Genomic DNA, 19064 nt, shown 5'->3' on the forward strand with positions numbered 1-19064 from the left:
TCCGAAAATCAAACATTTTTCCCCCTACTAAAACTTGCTATATGTATATCAGGAGTTATCTATACACACTATGTTGCCAAAAATAACTGGACACCTAATTGTTTCAAAAATCTTTCATTGACCTTTGGCCTTAACTACACAGTTTATCCTTGTCGGTAGACCAGAAACAATTTTTGATTGCAGGAAGACAGTATTTTGGTCCATTCCTCCATCAGCATAACAGTCAATTCAGCTACTGATTGCAAACATTACAGATTATTCCATTCATCCTTCAGCACAGCAGTCATTTCAGCTACTGATTGGAATGACAGCTACGCCTACTGATTGTAGGCGGAGCTATCATTCTAGTTCATCCCAGAGGTGTTCAGTGGGGTTAAGGTTGCAGCTCTGGGAAGTCCAATCAAGCTTTCGTAAGTCCATGTGTTCACATCAAGTCGCTATACACTGTGCAGTATAATATCATGCACTGTTGTGCTGAAACAGAAACGCTCCTTCCCTATATTACTGCTGCAGCGTAAGAAATGCGGAATTGTCCAGAATGTCAATGAACATAGTTATCATTGTTCCGGAAAGACGACCAATGGTCCATGCCTAAACAACGAAAGCAATCCAAGACGGTGACATATTATGTCACTCCCATACCAAAAAAGTCTAACCTAACTCGTCCAACGATTACAGACCAGTTGCTGTAAGATGCACTTTTCTCAAAATCATGGAAAAAGTCGTACTCCCTGCTCTTATCCAGCATATGTTTGGCCATAATCCTCCATACCTCCACAATATACTACCCGGACGATCCATTACCACCAACTTCATAGATACATTTTTCAGAATAGAACATATCTATAAGTACAAAAAGCAACTTGATATTGTGTTCCTCGATATTAAGGCAGCTTTTCACAACCTGTCCACCCATTCACTATGCGCCATTTTATCCATTACTTAAAATTCTCTAGCCACCTATTAGATTGTAGGCGTTATCTTTTGTTTGTATTGGTTAAAACCAATTGTGCTACCCTGCTATATTCAGGGAGGTCGTTTGTCTCCTACTTTATTCTAAATTAAGTCTCAATCCTTAATTGATATATATAAAAAGTAAGTCATGGTACATGTTTATATATTTTACTGTCCTCTGACCACTAAAAGATTCCTAGGTTCTGAGAGAAAACGTGAGCAGAGTGAAACATATTACACATCACACACAACTTAACTAAAGGAAATTTTAATGTGACAATTTAGCATTAGCAAACACACACGATGCAAGAAAGCAAGCTTATATAGCATAAGCCAAAAGACACACACACACACACACACACACACACACACACACACACACACACACACACACACACACACACACACACACACACCCTTCTCATTTCACCCATCCACTCGCTCCAAATGTTTGTCTAGTTCTGCCTTGAATCTATTTAAGCTATCAACTTCTACAACGACAGATGATAGTTTGTTCCAGCAATCAACCACCCGCTGGCTAAAGGCAAACTTCCGCACATCTATCCTACAACCGTCTTTCCTCAATTTGAATTTATGCCCTCTCAGGGGATTATTCTGAGCAAAAGGAAGAATCCCATCAACACTGAGCATGCTCAAACCATTCAAGACTTTATACATCTCAATCAGATCACCTCGCAGGTGCCTAGTAAATTGCAAAACTTAAGCATTTCTTCGTAAGAGCAACCCTTTGTCCATTCACTAATCTTGTTGCCCTTCTCTGTACTCGTTCCAGCAGCTCTACATTCTTCGTAAAATGAGGTCTCCAGACCTGTATACAGTACTCAAGGTGTGGCCTGACCATTGCCTTATATTATCCCCTTTGTATAAGGGGATAATATAAGGCAATCCCCTTATACAAGGGGATAATTACTCCCTTATCCCTGCTAGAAAACTTCCTGTATATCATTGACAAGACACCATGAGCTACTCTTGCAGACTGTCTGCACTGCTCAGAAAACTTCATATCTGCCTGCACAATTACCCCCAGGTCCTTTTCATTCTCTACCACTGTCAGTGTAGTACCACCCAGTTGATACGTTACTATGGGGTTACTGGTTCCCATATGCAGTACTTTATATTTGTCAATGTTAAACTTCAGTTGCCACCTCTCAGCCCATCTGCTCAAATCCTCTTGCAGCAGCGTACTGTCATTAGTGTCATTAACACTGCCAATCTTCATATCGTCTGTAAACTTGGACATTAAGCCTGATATACCATCATCAATATCACTAATAAATACAGAAAACAACAATGGAAACAACACTAAACCCTGGGGACTCCACTAATAACATTAGTCCACGAAGAGCAGTGTCCATTAATTACCACTCGCTGTCTTCTCCCACTCAACCATCTTTATCCATAGCAGCAATTTGCCTCTAATGCCACGCTGCTTCAATTTGTGCAGCAGTCTTCCATGTGCAACAGTACCAAACGCCTTTCCAAGATCCAAATATATGATATCAAAATTATTCTTTGCATCCAGTTCCTTTGTGACTACATCATAGCATCCAATCAAATTGGTCAGGCAAGACTTCCCCTTACATGCTGTGTCCGAGCTATAAATGAAGTCTTGTCTAGATGATCCTGCAATGCTTCTTTAACCAGTGCCTCCATTAATTTCTATGGAAAAAAGTTAAACTAACAGGTCTGTAATTATCTGTGTCTCCCTTTGATCCTCCTTTGTGATTCACATTTGCACATCTCCAGTCCATGGGTACCTCTCCTGAATCCAAGGAAGCTCCCATAATTATGGCTAAGGGTTTGCTTACTTCCTTTGTCGCCTCTTTTAATATAACCGAATACATTCCACCCCCCCCAGGTGCCTTTCTTGTGTTTATCTTCAACAATTTCTCCTCCACTTTACTCTCAGTTATTACAAGATTATCTAGCTTACTGCCAGAATTGAATACACCTCTGGCATTCTCCTCCCTGAATAACTCCTCATGTGTAAATGTAGGTGCAAAATATTCATTCAGTTTATCAGCTACCTCAGCAGGATCATCAACAGTTGAACTATCGATAACAAGTGGACCAATCTGATTCATCCCCTTCCTTCTAGAGTTTACATAAGTAAAGAACTCTTTGCTGTTTTTCTTTGCATCCTTTGCCAAAGATTTCTCATAATCTGTCTTTGCCTGCCTAACCTCCTTTTTGACTTGGTTACAGACCAGCTTATATCTATCATAGGCTTCCATGTCACATGTTAATTTATATGTATCCTATGCATTTTTCTTCTCTGCCACATGTCTCATTAGTTCATCTAATATCCATTTAGGCCTAAATCTTGAACAATATTTCTTACTTGGTATGAAAAGCCTAGTAGCTTCCAAGATTAATTCTTTGAATGCTTCCCATTTTGAATTTGCTGTTGGTAACATCATCAGTTGGTCCCACCGTATAGAATTTAAATTCAGTACTGTCTCAGACAGCCGTAGTCACCTTTACGAAAGCAAAAAACCTTTCTCTTTACCCCTGATGGTAGTTGCGTCTTTGAGTAAATTCCAAGGCGCCTCCGTAGCCAGGTGGGCAGGAGCAGCAGTGCATAGCACATGCTTCTTGATTAGACTAGGGTTCGAGCCCGTGATCACTAAATACGGAGGATGTGGAAAGGTCAGGGAATAACCACCGCATATCCCCGGAGCAATATGGCCTTAGTTGCTAATGCTCCTAAAAATCAAATAACAAACACCAACAAACAGTAAATCCCACTTCAGCGCACTGTGATCACTGCCACCTAGTGGTTCCTTTATCTGCAGATTCTTAAGGAATTACTACTGATAATCAGATATTACTCCCTCTAGTTGTTACCGTTAGACACTAACATACCCTCTAGTTGCCCCAAGAACATGCTGCTGTAGAAAACAATAATCCAATTAATCCACAAAAGCCTTGCTCGTGTGTGAGTGACCAACCCACAAATTCCAGTCAATATCTGGGAAATAAAAATCCCCCTTTATTTCTTAACAATGGGTTATTCTAATAAACATTTATGAAAGTTTCCTTATAATACTACTTTTATAATTAAATGAAACAATCATCAGACTAGATCTCCTTTAACAAATCAATTGTTACTCACCTTTATCTCATATTACCTTAATTCTCCATCACACAAATCTATAACTTTCAAAACTGTAGCTAATTAACATCCGTCACATCTCAAACATTTACAAATTCTAGTCAAAGGTGTTAAACCTGGCCATAGACAAGTAATACAGTCCCGGTTTTACTTCAGTAAGAAGACCAAACAGCCTCGGGAAACGGTTATTCTAAATTATAGTGTAATATCTCCGTTAGTTCATTTTCTGTAATGAAATACGTTTAGGGTTCTTTACTCATGGTTCAGAAAGGTCTAGACTCCTTTTTTTTCCCTCCTTGGAATAACTGCTCGGGTCCGAAGATTCTGGAATTTTCTATTATTCGGATGATGCGCTTTCCCTCCTTAAATCAGGCCCTTTCTCTGCTCTTACGCTTTTCAATCCTAACACTTCATCTGGACTTCCTGAATTTTCGCGGCCTCCGCAACTCTTCATTACCCTTTTTCTTCTCGCTCACCACTGCGCTACCACTGAAAATCACACAGATTCCACCTTCACTACGCGCAACTACTGTACTTCTCCCGAGACAAACGCCTTACCACAGCCCTTCCACACCACACCTCGCGAACGACTAACTCCCCTTTCCCTCGGGCTTCCCCCTTATATACAGGGCTTTCACTTACTTTACCTCCCTTCAATTAATCCCTGATTTCCAGACTGTTCATATCCACCTGAATGTTTCTCTACATTTTTGGCCTTCACCAGGACACCTGTCGTTAGTTGATCTTGTCTTAATTTCTGCCAACGATACCACTAACCAAATTCTTAGAATATAGTGATTTCTCCAGTTCCGTAGAAATCGACCCTGTTATAGTAAGCGAAAGGCTTACAAGATCTTCTCAAGAAGCTCCTACAGTCCAGGACCCTACGGATAAGAAATCAGAACCACCATCAAAAAATTGTCTGCTCCAGAGGGCTCCCCCAAGGGGGTGTTCTCTCTACCACCCTCTCTCTCTACCACACTCTCTCTATCTCCTGTTGAAAAATGCAGTTTTGGACGTCTGAGTGGTGATCCCTAATAACGGGTTTCGAGCACTACTCCAAGATAGCAGTGTAGGTTTCTGCATTCACCGTTCCGTTAATAAACTTAATTCGCCCCATCCCTTTGCTTGTTATGCATCCCCAGACCATTTGACCGGCGGGGAACTTTACAGTCGGTGTTATGCAGTCAAGGTGGTATGCCTCCGATTTTCGTCTTCTGACATATCGCTTCCCATCCGAGCCATGGATGTGTTGTGTTGTGGACATGTGTTGTAAGACACATCACAACACATGCAGGTTGAATTTCGATTCGTCAGAAAAGATGAGTGTCCCATTGCTCTTTTGTCCATCAAACATGCATTTTAGCCTAAACAAGCCGCTTTTTTCCTCATTTTTTGAGTCAACAAAGGCTTCTTCTTGGGCTGATAAGCATGCAGACCACATTCCAAAAGCCGTCTTTGGATAGTTCGTGTATTTGTTTCAACGCTAGAGGCCATCTCAAAGTCCAGTTTTAGATCAGGAGCACTAGCATGATGATTACGAAGAAATCGCGTAGAAAGTCCTTCCTGGGACAGCAACAGCTAGATTTTTTTTTTCTTGGTGTCAACTGAACATATGGACCCATGCTTACACCTCCGCAAAACAGGATACTAATGAGCGTGTATACCCTTCCAACGCCGTATTTATAGAAACGGCTGATGCAATACCTTGCAATTACTGGCCGATGCAATAGAAGCGTTATCTGACGTAATACCTTTGCTTTGCGACAAAAAAAATTACTGTAATCAAACAGTATCTTATACGTTTCATTACAAATATTACTTTTTTTAAGGTGATTCAGTTTTTTTGTCCGCCACTGTATGTTTCCATTTAACTGTATTGAAATATTCAACACGTTATCCATAAACTTCCAGAAGCTGTGCAACGACAAAACCTACAGGTTTTTCCACTCTCGCAGATATGTATGCCCTGGTTACGCTCTAGGTGAGATTATGTCTGTGAAGCTACGTTGAACGCATTGATGTATTTATGTATATAAACCAAAGGCATATATTGTATTAACTTGCCTGACTACTCCGTACATAAACTGTATATAGTTTGTCATTTTTCATTCATGTACCCATGTTAATTCATGTATTATCATATAACCAGTGTGCTCTGGCTGCATAGCTGTAAAGGGACACTCCTTTTCAAATAAAATGATATAAATAATAATAATACTTTAGCCAAACTTTCCAGTTAGGACAAACGCACTCTGGTAAATAATGTTCTCCGAACATCCGCAGTGCCCAAATACGGCCATTAAATGAGAAAACCGTGTGCCGTGATTCGTTACACCATAACAGTGCTTTCCAGCGTTCCACAGACTAATTATGATGGGTTGTGCAATACGCAAGTCGAGGCTGTACATTGTGCGTTGTGATATTTGGTTTTCGTGCTGTAGTTCTGTAAAATCCAGTGATAGATATCTTCCTACGTATCCTTATATTAATATCAATTCCTAAGGCCTTCCTGAACACTTGGTTTCCAACTGGGACCAACTAGTAATTGCATCAGGCGGCGTTGATTTAGGGTGTTGCAGGCACGAATAGATTGGCTGACAATATGGCATTTTATGATGACTTCCATTCGACTCATCTATTCTATTTAATGGATCGTTTTACTTTTAGGTGAATGCAACTATTCCTGATACGAGCATGGTGAATATGCTTCAACCTTCCCAAATCCCTGGAGCATCTGCAGAGGTTTGTAGTATTTGTTTATTTTTCTATTCCCTGGACAGCAGTAAGTTAGGGTGGGGTGATATTTACAAAATTCTACGGTTAAAGCAGGGACATGAGTCCTGGGATTCAGTTCGATATCTAATTTTTTTCCCTAATATCTTACTGTACAATAATATTCATTGTGGCATTTTAAAGATGGGAACATGGAATGGACGATTTAAGTACAATGTGCATGAATTAAATATACATTTTAAGAAGGCTTCTTTAAAGTAAAGTTTCTTTGGTTGAGTCTCAACAGTTCATCACAGACTGTCGTCGGCTGTTTCTGTTCCTTTTTTGTCTGACTCAGCTTACTATACCAGGCATCTTTTAATGTTTTAATGTCCAAGGGTGGAAGATCGGTAACGGCTTTATTTTTATATTTATCCTGTCATGGATAGCTTTGATCTGGTTTTCCTTCAGCTGGTGTCCTTGAAATCAGAATGATAAACTTGTGTATGTTTGGCAATATATTCAATATAGTACACACACTATACATTTTGTTTCAGTGCGCTGATTGGAAGAATAAATGAGTAATATGACGGATTCCCAGAAAAGAAAAATTCTCGGTTCACTCACTGACATATTTAGAATAGCTACAAATTTACTAAATACATAAATAATAAATTATTAATATTTGTTTATTCTGATAATCACAAAAGATCTGTAGAATACGTATTGCATTTGCTTTTTTCTTAAATTAATTAAGAAAAAAGCAAACGCACCTGAAATAAAATGTGTACTAACTTGTTAAACGAGTATAAATACATGTTTTCATTATTGGGAATTTCTGGTGCATTCGCTAGTTCCTATTATACTCTAATACTTTAGGCACGGATAATCGAGAATCATCTACATACAAGGGTCTTATCCTTTTCTTTCTATCGTGTTATTTAGATTCGTAATTCATTCTGATAATAAAATATGATTAAAATATACCTACCTCCAAAAGTGAGGAACGTAACCAGGGCATGGTCGAATGACCTCCGATCTCTGGCCAGGAAACTTATTATCCATCTTGAATCCTCATGACTTTAACTATAAAAAATGCAAAATAATGTAGCATTCATGGAGTAATAAATTTCAAGTTTCATTAAATAACCAAGCATAAAAAATACAAAGAAATTGTTCTATTAATTTTTCTAAACAGAGTAATATCCTCTAAACTTGATATTGAATTTCACACTGTTTCTATTATAAGTCCTGCATTTCGAATATTTAATTATTTTTGTAATGTTTCCTTATCAATGGAAATATTTTAAAAAATGATCGGATTTTTTTCAATATAATACGTTGGTATTTTTCTTAAAAAAAAGGATTAAATGCTTAATACTACCTTGCGCATTATAGTCCATAGGTAGTTTCCAATAATGAAAATGCAAATGTTTTTCAGAGTGCATTCATCACTTGCAGTCACGACTGCCAGTCAATTTCTGAACGAACCACGTCCACAACAACAGATGGAAACCTGTTCCAACAATCAACCACCCGCTGGCAGAAGGAAAACTTCCGCATATCTATCCTGCAACCATCCTTCCTCAAATTGAATTTATGCATCTCTCATGTGTGTAGTCTCAGCAAGTGAGAGAATGACATTAACATTCAGCTTACTCAATCCATTCAAGGCTTTAATCACCTCAATCAAATCTTCCCGCACGTGCCTAGTCTCGAGACGATGCAAATTTGCAGATTGAAAGCTTTCTAGGTAAGGGCACCCTTTTGTTCCCTTCACCAGTCTCGTTGCCCTCACTCTGCACCCGTTCCAGCAGTTCTACATCTTTCCTAAAGTGAGGCCTGTATACAATACCCAAAACGCAGCCTAACCATGGCCTTATACAGACGAATAATCACCTCCTTATCCCTGCTAGCAAAGTTTTTGTATATCATTGACAAGACCAAGTGATCTGCCCTGGCAGCATGTCTGCACTGCTCAGATAATTTCATGCCTGACAGAATTATTACCCCAGGTCTTTTCCATTCTCTACTACCCTGAGTGTACTACCACACAGTTGATAAGTTACTCTGGGGTTACTGCTACCCATATGCAGTACCTTGCATTTGTCGACGTTAATCAACTGCCATTTCTCAGCCCATCAATACAATTTTCCTAGATCTTTTTTACAGAAGTTCACCATGGTGACTGTCGTTAACCGCCCTACCGACCTTTGTATCATCTGCAAACTTAGACATTAAACCTGATATACCTTCATCAATATCATTGATAAATACTGAAAACAACAATTGTCCCAGCACTGAACCCTGGGAAACTCTATTAATAACATTAGTTCATGAAGAGCAGCGCCCATTGATAACCACTCTCTGTCTTTTTTCCTTTAACCAACCCTTTATCCATACCAGTAACTTGCCCTTAATGCCACATTGCTCCAGTGTGTACAGCAGTCTTTTATGTGCAACAGCATCAAAAGCCTTCCTGAAATCCAAGTATATGATGTCAAAATAGTAACTTGCATAACAGTAACTTATCAGATTGGTTAGACAAGACCGCCCCTTAACAAATCTATGCTGCGATTGCAGTATAATTGCCGTTCCCCTCCAGAAATGTTCCCCTGCATTACTTCTTTAACTAGTGATTCCATTATTTTCCACAGAAAATAATGGAATCACTCCCCCTTTATGAGAGGATACATTCGCACATTTCTAGTCCATAGGGACCTCCTGTGGATGCTCTGATAATTATGGCTAAAGGTTTGCTTACTTCCTTTGCTGACTTCCTAAATATAATTTGGAGATTACATCCACCCCAGATGCCTTTTTCAGGTCCACCTTCAACAACTTCTCCTCAACTTTCCTTTAAGTTATCACAAAGTCATTCAGCTCCTCATTAGAGTTTGATAAACTTCTGGAATACACTTCCCTAAAGAATTCCTCATGTGTGAATGTAGATGCAAAATAGCTATTCAATTTGTCCGCAACCTGAGCAGGGTCATCAAACAGTTACCCCATAGACGTCAAGCAGCCCAATGTGATTCAACCCCTTCCGTCTACTCTTAATATAAGCATAGAAGTCTTTGTTGCTTTTCTTGGCATTCTTTGCCGAACACTTCTCATAATCTATCTTAGCGTGCCTAACCTCCTTTGTGAATTGATTACAGGCTAATATACTCGTATATCTAACATAGCCTTCTGTATCACCTGATAAGAAGAACTCTTTATTATATACAGAAGGTACATTGCTGTATATAAATCCCTTCACGGCTACAAGCCAGGTGTTTACATAAAAGAAATTACACAACATAATAAACAAAGATAAAAATGACAAAAAAATAAAAACAGCATTATGACTCCAGAAAGGTTTGAACACTGGAGTGATGGATCCATGGCAGTGATGGATAGGTCCTCGGGAGCAGGTTCTAATGTCCTGTGACGTGGCCCTGGGAAGGAAGTAGACCGAGTATGTTCTGCCTATATTTCTTATCTACTGCGAACTTGTAGAGGTCGCCGTCCAAGGAGTATATGTCCTGCAGCATTTGCACTGGTAGGAACCGATCAGATAACTTTAATCGGTTTGGAATGGCCTGAAGGATTGGCCCTAAGGCTTGGGACAGGGATCCTCCATCCGCAGTTAGCCCAGAAATCTGGTACTGAAATAATGCCGACCATCACTTTGACGGCAAAGACCAGTCTTCTCTCGTGAATGAAGGCAGGAAGACGTGTCATGTTGAGAGCTTCCGCCATCTGGGTGGTCCTTCGTGCAGGGGAAAGCCGAAATTTCCATTTGGCCCACTTCAATAGCCAGAATTTCCCCGCGAAAATCCGTCTAGGTTGGGTCGTAGCAGTTGAAGTCCAGGCTTCGGCGGATAAACACGTCTTAATATATCTGCACGCAACAGCCTGGTTATGGACGTGCATAAGTTGTTGTTTAATCACCCACCGGAGACTTTATTTGCAGGTGGTTTGCGCGGGTAGCACAGTGGTATCGTCACCGTCCTCCCCACACCGGGTGGAAAAGGCCTGGGTTGGAATCCCGTCGATGACGCGAGGAACTTTAATGGGCTTTTTTCACTCCGTGGCTGAATTAGTCGGTCTCAGGCGTAGATAGCAAGGTTTTTCTCCCCAGTAACTGGGGTTTTTTCGTCCAGCAAAACAGGCAAATCGACCATAGAACATACGCAATTTACAGACTCAAATACGGGTTAATGTATTTAATTACGGGCAACCCTAAAATAATAATATATATATATTTTTTATTTGCAGATGGTCTATGTGCGGTAGAAAGGAGAACTTTTGGTCAAAAATAACATCCAGAGCTGTTGTTGGACGGCAGAAATCGTGGATCCTCTTAAAATGGGTTGCACTATTGTTGGGTTCCGTTTGAGAGAGAAATTCAACTGTTTTGACTTCTCAGGATAAGTCCGAAACCGGAGAGGAAGGCCTCAAGGTTCCGGATTTTCTGAAGGATTAAGGCATTGATGTATTCAGCAGTGTCTCCGGGGCTGATGGGAGTAAACAGTTTTATGTTATCAGCAAAGGTGATGATATCAGTTCGGCCCGTCACGAACGGCACGAGAACAGCTTATATGCATCCCATTAACTTTTCTTCCACACACGTGTCTCATCTGACATCCATTTAGGTCTAAGCTTTGAACAGCATTTCTTCGTCGGTATGAAAAGCCTAGTAGCTTCATTGATTACGTCTCTGAATACTTCCCATTTAAAATTTGCTGTTGATAACATCATCAGTTGGTCCCACTGCAATCAGCCTTATGAAAGCAAAAGTCTTTCCCTTTACCCTTGACAGCGGTCACTGTCCTTAATTAAATTTCACATTAGTACACTGTGATCGCTGCCTCCCAGGCAGCGATCATGTGAGGCAGTGTTTTAACTGGAGATTCTTAATGCATGAAGAATCACTGTTGATATCCAGATCAAGAGTACTGCTTCCTTCTGTTGCCTCTCTAACATGCTGCTGTAGAAAACAGTCATCCAAGAAATCTACAAAAGTTTTGCGAGTGTGTGAGTGACCAACCCACAAATTCCAGTCAACATGTGGAAAATTAAAATTCCCGTTGTGAGACATTCTGATTTGTTGGTCCACTCTATTTCTCTGTATAGCTGTTAAATATACTCATCACAGACGTTTTCCCTATAACACACACCTGCTTTCAATTTTGTTTTCCCAGTACTTATAACAGTGTACCAAACTTATGCCAAGCTGAGTCAACATTGCACTCGTCACCCACGTAAACTGGATGCACTGCCTTTTCTTTAATAAGCTTACCTAAGAGCATAACCCCCACCTCTCCTGTCCTGTCCTGTCCTGTCTGTCCTTCCTGTATACATTGCACTCTCCATCTTCAAATTCAGCATCACTTGTTATGTCTGAGTGATACCGATATTCCTACATGCCTGCATTTGTTGACTTAACAGTACCTCTAATTCATCAAATTTATTTACAATGCTCCTAGTATTAGTATACATGCACATGTTCTTATTCTTAGTTACCTAACAGCCCATGTATTTAATTGTTCCACGATGACCCACAGCAGGGCCTGAAGTCCCAGACACCTTGCTTTCCAGACTGCTGCATGTACCAATAGCAGATGCGCAAGAATCACTTTCAACTCTGTCTGCGGCTGTAGTTAATCGATTAGTCTCTGCGTGTCTCTAGGGCTAGCATTTTTCCGACCCACCTATCACTGCCTCGATAGCATCAGCAAATATTCTTGCACCCTTTCTATTTAACTGTATACCATTCCTGTAGAAGTAGTCTCTCCTGTTAACAAGCACAGACCACACTGAGAAAAATTCAATCCCATGATCCTTGCACAATCTTTACAGGCTGAATTGATAGATAAGGCTCTCATCACATGCTCCCTCCTATCGTGTCTGGGCTGAATTGAAAACACTTTCAAATTCAATCCAACTAGCGACTTTTTACTGACATTACCCTGTACTTGTTAAGTAAGTCCAAAGATCTCCTACTCTTAATATCATTAGTGTCAACGTGTACAACAATATCACCTTTTGTGCCCTTAAACGATGATATCTACTCTACAACGTCGTCTACTTTTAACTCTGGTAGACACACACTCGTCCTATTCCTTCTTGCACAACATATTTCCCGTTTTACTGACAATAGAGTGACCGAGAATAACCACCTCCTGGGGAAGGCGGTTATTATCGGTCACTCGCAGAATGAGCTGATGATAACCACTCCCGTGGAAGGTTGTTATGATCAGCGCATTCTGCCTTGGAGATTGGCGCTGTGTTGTCTGATGCAAAAGTGTGAGCTCTGGTATTGAGTTGGGCAGCGTAGAGCTTGATGGACGCCCCATTGTAATTCCTTCGAGGGCATCTATCCTACTCTTCAAATTGTCATAAACGCTCATCAGAATGCTGAGTTGGTGCCTAATTTCTTCACATTACCTGCACCTAGCGCGCACACACACAAAGACATCCCCTTTGGCTGGACTATGTCCTGTGCCAGAAAATCTGCAAACATTTCATATGTTGCACGTTTTGTTAGGTTGTGATATACGTTGGAGAATCCCCCCCTTCGGTTCCTCCCCGAGCCACAGCACTCCCGCTGCTTTGCTGCTCTAGTCTGGGGCATGATTTCCGTTTAAATACACTTTAATTGATTAATAATAAAAATTAATAAATTTAAATGATTAGTTGACAATACTACACTAAGAAGATTCCTAAATGCAGTAATAAGTGTTAAGCTATCAAGTTTTACGTTGTGCCGTATTTTTTTATTTTTTGTTTTATGTGAACCCCAAACACGAGAGGTATTAGAACCTATAGTACTTAGTACCGTGCTTGGGTTAGACTATCAAGTTCTTGGGTTATGCTATCAAGTTCAAGATATACGTTACGCTATACCATTACGATCGCAGTGTTAAATTAGTTATATCCTTACTAAAAAGTAAAGTTCCTTAACTAAACACAAAAAGCTATATGACTAACAAGATTAGAACCTAATCACAATTAAAACCCTACTATTCCACTGCACTACCGTTACGTACTATTATATTCGCGCCAAAACATCGATTCAATAGCGGTACGAATAGTAAGTTGCAACTTAAAAATCACTAGCTAAATTTAAAAATAAACTAATGAACATGACTATTTAAACTATTTTAAAAACATAATATGATAAGTTAATTAATAAAAAGGATGGTAAAACTTTGCAAAAAAATAATCGTTCCCACGAACTTAAAATTCTGCATCCTGGCACTTATAATCTCATACCCAAGACCCAACTTCATCTTGGTTTTTTTTTATTTTTTTTTTGGAATGTCATTCAGAAAGGGGGGGGAAATTTTTTAATAAATTCTACGTCTTCATTGGGAAGTCTCATTCAATAAACCGAATAAGTAGTTTTGTTACAAATTAACTTATACAGTAATTATTATACGAATTCCAGTCGCCATCACTCTGCCTTGCAGTTTCATGTTAAATTGTCAGTGCGCTTCATAGATTTGCATACCTCAAAACATGAGAAGAATTTACAATTAAAATATTTTTTTTAATTTTGCTTTTGAAAATTGTTATGCTATTGGAGAGCTTTATGATCACAAAAAATATGACAATTCTTTCATTTCTTTTCCTTAAAAAAGGTTTTATTAAGCATAGGCAATTTCATGACTATCTACGTATTCCGAAGAAAGAAAGGTTGTAGAAAAATGGCAATTTAATAACTGTACAGTGGAGTGCATCAACTTCAAGAGACACACTGAGAGTGAGAAGAAAATAAATATCCTAAATTTCTGAACTCACGAAGCTAAGGTCAGAACCTCTAACTACCTTTTGTGGCATATGTTTATGTCAATAAAAAAGGCTTATTCAGATCATTCTATAAAGAGAAATCTGATGTTTTACAAAAATCTAGCTATTATTGAAGGTAAAGGTCAGATGGATTTCTTATGAGAAATAAGCCAAAGCAGTGCTTTACATATTCCCCCACCCCCGTGTGGAAATCTGAATTTAAGGAGTGGTCGTAGTGCACATCCACTAGGATTTCTAGTTAACAGAAGATCACTGATATGCAAGAGAAAATCTTCAGATAAAAGGGATAAAAAGGGGGCAAAAATAAGTTACTTGAGCTCACTGAACGCCGTGAGCTCAAAATATGTCACTAACCGCCCAAAGAACAAAGATAAATTAATCTTGTTTCGTAGTTACGTTTGTTTAGTAGGATTTCATGCAAATAAAATTCCTCTGAAATCTCAGAAAAATCGCATGACAATTAACCCCAATTTGCAACCTTCCAAAACAGTAAACCCACTAATGGTACTACAATCAACAATCACATCTTTTCTGACAATCTTATAAACGTCCTTGTACAATTCTAACAATTAAGTTTAACAGTTTACCCAACCACCCAATATGCTAGTTGTTGTTGTTGTTGTTGTTATTTGGTTTTTAGGAGCATTAGCAACTAAGGCCATATGCGGTGGTCATTCCCTGACCTTTCCGCATCCTCCGTATTTGGCGTGTCCAATATGCTAGGTGAGCACCTTGTATGAGAACAAAACGCTATTTTAACGAATGAATGTTTTTAAAATTAAATATATCCTTTTTTTTTATTTATTTATTTTTTATTTTTTTATTCTTAAGAATATACACATTACCTTCAATTCATTCAAGCCCTCATAAGTCAAGTTATAAATTCATCTGCAACCTCATGTAATAACGCACTGGATATTGTCAGACCTAAATAACCTGCAAAATTTTATCAAGCTAATTTAGAAAATAATGTATTACACTTCCCAGGAGGCGCCTTCGTAGCCAGGTGGGTAGGAGCAGCAGTGCGTGCACACGCTTCTTGATTAGACCGGGGTTTGATCCCATGACCACCAAATACGGAGGATGCGGAAAGGTCAGAGAATGACCACCGCATATCGCCGGAGCAATATGGCCTCAGTTGCTAATGCTCCTAAAAACCAAATAACAACAAAACAAACACTTCCCAGTAATTTACTGACTGTACATAACAAAGCTACCAAAATGATTGTAACTATTGTTCGATACGCTCCATACATCAATTTTCATAGCGCCTTCTTATAGCATGACCGGTCTTCTAGTGTTACTTCCGTAACACTAAAAGACAGCTACGATCTTTGCTTAGCTTATTTAAGTAAGATTATCACTTCTTGTATTTGTATATATCGAACATTATTAATGTACAAAAGAAATAAATCTTATCCCTGATCTTTAGTACAAGTAAGTAGAAAATTCAGTAGAGTACAGATAACCATAATTGGGGATTGTTTTATTTCAGTACCAGGGCAAATTAAGTCGTGAGGCGTCTGGCATAATGAGAAAAAAAGCCAGGAATAGATAAAAATATTAATTATACTGAAAAACATCCTTTTGATAATCTAACACCAGGATGTGTTACTAAAAAAAAGTAAAGTCAAACAATAACGTTACCCAATAGATATATAATTAAGTTCCACAAAATGGGAGTCCATCCAGACAATTCACTTGCCTCGCTGGTAAACAAGTGTAGAAAGCCAGTCGGGAGTGAAACCTTTCCCTTTTACAGGTAAGCGAGCATAAATCACTCATTTTCCGAACGTGAAGGAACCGTCTATAAGATGACCTTGAGAACTGGTCTCGCTGTTCTAAATACATAACATATACGAGGGGGTATCAAAAAGTTCGTACCCTGTTTTGGATAAAACATCAGTAAGAAGATGCCGTTTTTAATATAAATTATCTGCATATTCAATAACTAACATGTGAAATTTCATTCCCGTAGGTGATCGTACATCACAGGTGGAGCCCGGAATATGAGGAAGGACGCTATGGTTGACAAAGTGGAGTATCGAGCAGTGATCAAGTTCCTGTATTTGCAGGGCAAGATAGCTCACGAAATTGACGAAGAAATGAAAGCTGTGTATGGGCAGAATTGTCCATCCTATGACACTAAAAAAGTGGAAACGGGAGTTCCAGTGCGGTCGTACGAGTGTCTTTGACGAGCCAAGAGAAGGAAGGCCATCAACATCTACAGACAGTGAGACAGTTGCAAAGGTTGAGCAGCTGGTGCTGCTCAACCAGACGTGTGACAATTAATTTTATCGCAAATGCAGTGGGAATTAGTTATGGGCCTACCCACAGCATTTTACATGACCATCTGCACATGTCTAAGGTCTTTGCACGATGGGTTCCAAGACTGCTGACGCCTTTACAGAAGCAATGTCGAATGCAGTGTTCTCACTTCGAACTACTGCAGCACCCACCCTATTCTCCTGACCTAGCACCGTCAGACTTCTTGTTTCGAGAAATGAAGACACCATTGCGTGGACGCCACTTTGAATCATCTCAGGAAGTCATTAATGAAGTGGAATCGTGGTTTCAGACAAAAAGTGCGGAATTTTATTATCAAGGCATTAAACAACTGACCCATAGATGGGAGAAATGTGTTACTATACAATATATGGAAGTTCCTGTGAAGTTTCACCTTTCTAGGGTTATTATTTAAAGGACTTCTTTTGCGATCCACCTTTTTTTTTAATTTTTTATTAGCTACTGCGTGGAGGGAAAGGGGAGCTCCACAATTGGCTTGGTATGATTGTAAAAGAGCATGGGGGTGGCACAACCCTTTGGAAAAATGGGCAAGTGGTTTGTAGTTTCACCGATGCTCTAAATTAAACATTCTCTATGTAACGATGCGTAATGATCTTTTATGTGGTAAAACGGGCATGTTTAGCAAAGTTTTTTTTTTTTTTTTTAATTCTTCAAGGGAACAGAGAAACAGAAGATACAAGTGTGTGTGTGTGTGTGTGTGTGTGTGTGTGTGTGTGTGTGTGTGTGTGTGTGTGTGTGTGTGTGTGTGTGTGTGTGTGTGTGTGTATGTGTGTGTGTGTGTGTGTTATTTAGATATTTGTACAATTGTGGCCCAAAGCATCATTCTTGTACGTAGAAAACACTGTTTCTTCTCATTTGAAAGGAAGTTGACCGATTTTTTTTTTTTTTTTTTTTTCTTTCTTGATTTACAGTTCATAAATTTTCTGTTTATACTCCGGTACGACAACCAAGTCAGTAGAGTTTACAATAAATCGTCGATACAAATATTTAAACTTGCTAGTAACATTCCCAAAGATTTCTTTCCTACATATTTTATCTGTACAGTTTCTATGGATCGATGCTCATATTATTAAAGAATCTAACAGTATTTGATGGGAAAAATCTGTCCAAACTGTCCATGCTGCAACTGAGTTAGTTTTGGTTCTTCATTTATTTTTCGTTGCATCACCCGAGGTCCAGACTGAGGATCTTATTTAGCCATCTCAGTAGCCCGAATTGCATACCTAGGAAGGCCTTGATGCTAATCTTGGGGACCGATGACCAGATAATGGATGCATAAAGGGGAATTAGAGTAACGCATTTAACAATGCATTGCGTCATTAAATTATGGTGTCTGAACACGGTGAGATCCCGTCTAGTGACCCAGAGTGCCGCGTATGTCTTCTTTTTTTTTTTCCTGCCCAACATTGGGCATGAAGTTCAATCTGTCATGCAGCTTATTTTCCAGGTCCATATGCTAGCGAAAATCCAAATTATAAAAATTGTAATTTGGCTTTTTTTTTTCTTCTTTTTGTTGATGAAGATCATTTGCGAAGTTTTCTTTTCATTTAGTTCAAAACTAATACAGTCTAGGGAGTCTTCAAGCTTTCTCGTTACATCGAAAAGCAGTTTTCTGCTCTCGAGATGCAACCAAAAATGAGCAAGTCCACTGACCAAATGGTAGTCCCGGCGTACAAACAGAAAATTTATTTATATTGTATTGCGATATCAACTGTCGCAAAGCGTCGACCTGCCGCTGAGTCTGTACAACGCGCTGCACCCTTCGCTCACCTCGAACATCCTCTTTGTGTAATTATTTACAGTTCTATGGGTGGGAGGTGGTTTGATCCGTTCGACACCATTCTTTGTACGCCTTAACCACAGTGAGCCGTGAGCAAACGAAAAGACGTGCTGTTTCCGATATGGAAGCACCCGACACCCGAGCTCCCACAATCATGCCCTTTTGAAACTCCGTGATGTTACCACTGCTCTAGCCTAAGAAGCCGCTCGACTTTTTGTATTGCGAGCTATGCGGCATAGTCCATTACGGATGGGGTGGTCATAATTCAGTGATCACTGAGTGCAAATGATAGAGTTAGTAAACCAGAGGGTCGCAAATCTAAAGAATGTCAGCGAACTTTAAATTGAAATGTATAAATGAAATAGCGAATAT

The 19064-nt window shown here is 39.4% G+C and overlaps 1 protein-coding gene across 1 annotated transcript in view; it reads right to left on the reverse strand.

Moving 5' to 3' along the window:
- Positions 1 to 19064, reverse strand: part of LOC150078163 (uncharacterized) — a 333303-nt gene that overhangs the window by 244533 nt on the left and 69706 nt on the right. Inside the window, exon 2 of the mRNA XM_090385417.1 lies at positions 7797 to 7891. Coding sequence (XP_090241543.1) covers positions 7797 to 7870 — 74 coding nt within the window. The 5' untranslated portion in view covers positions 7871 to 7891. The remainder of the gene's footprint in view (positions 1 to 7796; positions 7892 to 19064) is intronic.

The sequence above is a fragment of the Mastigoproctus giganteus genome, chromosome 11 (genome assembly GCF_048544385.1).
Source record: "Mastigoproctus giganteus isolate SK-2022 chromosome 11, ASM4854438v1, whole genome shotgun sequence".
Classification (NCBI taxonomy): domain Eukaryota; kingdom Metazoa; phylum Arthropoda; class Arachnida; order Uropygi; family Thelyphonidae; genus Mastigoproctus; species Mastigoproctus giganteus.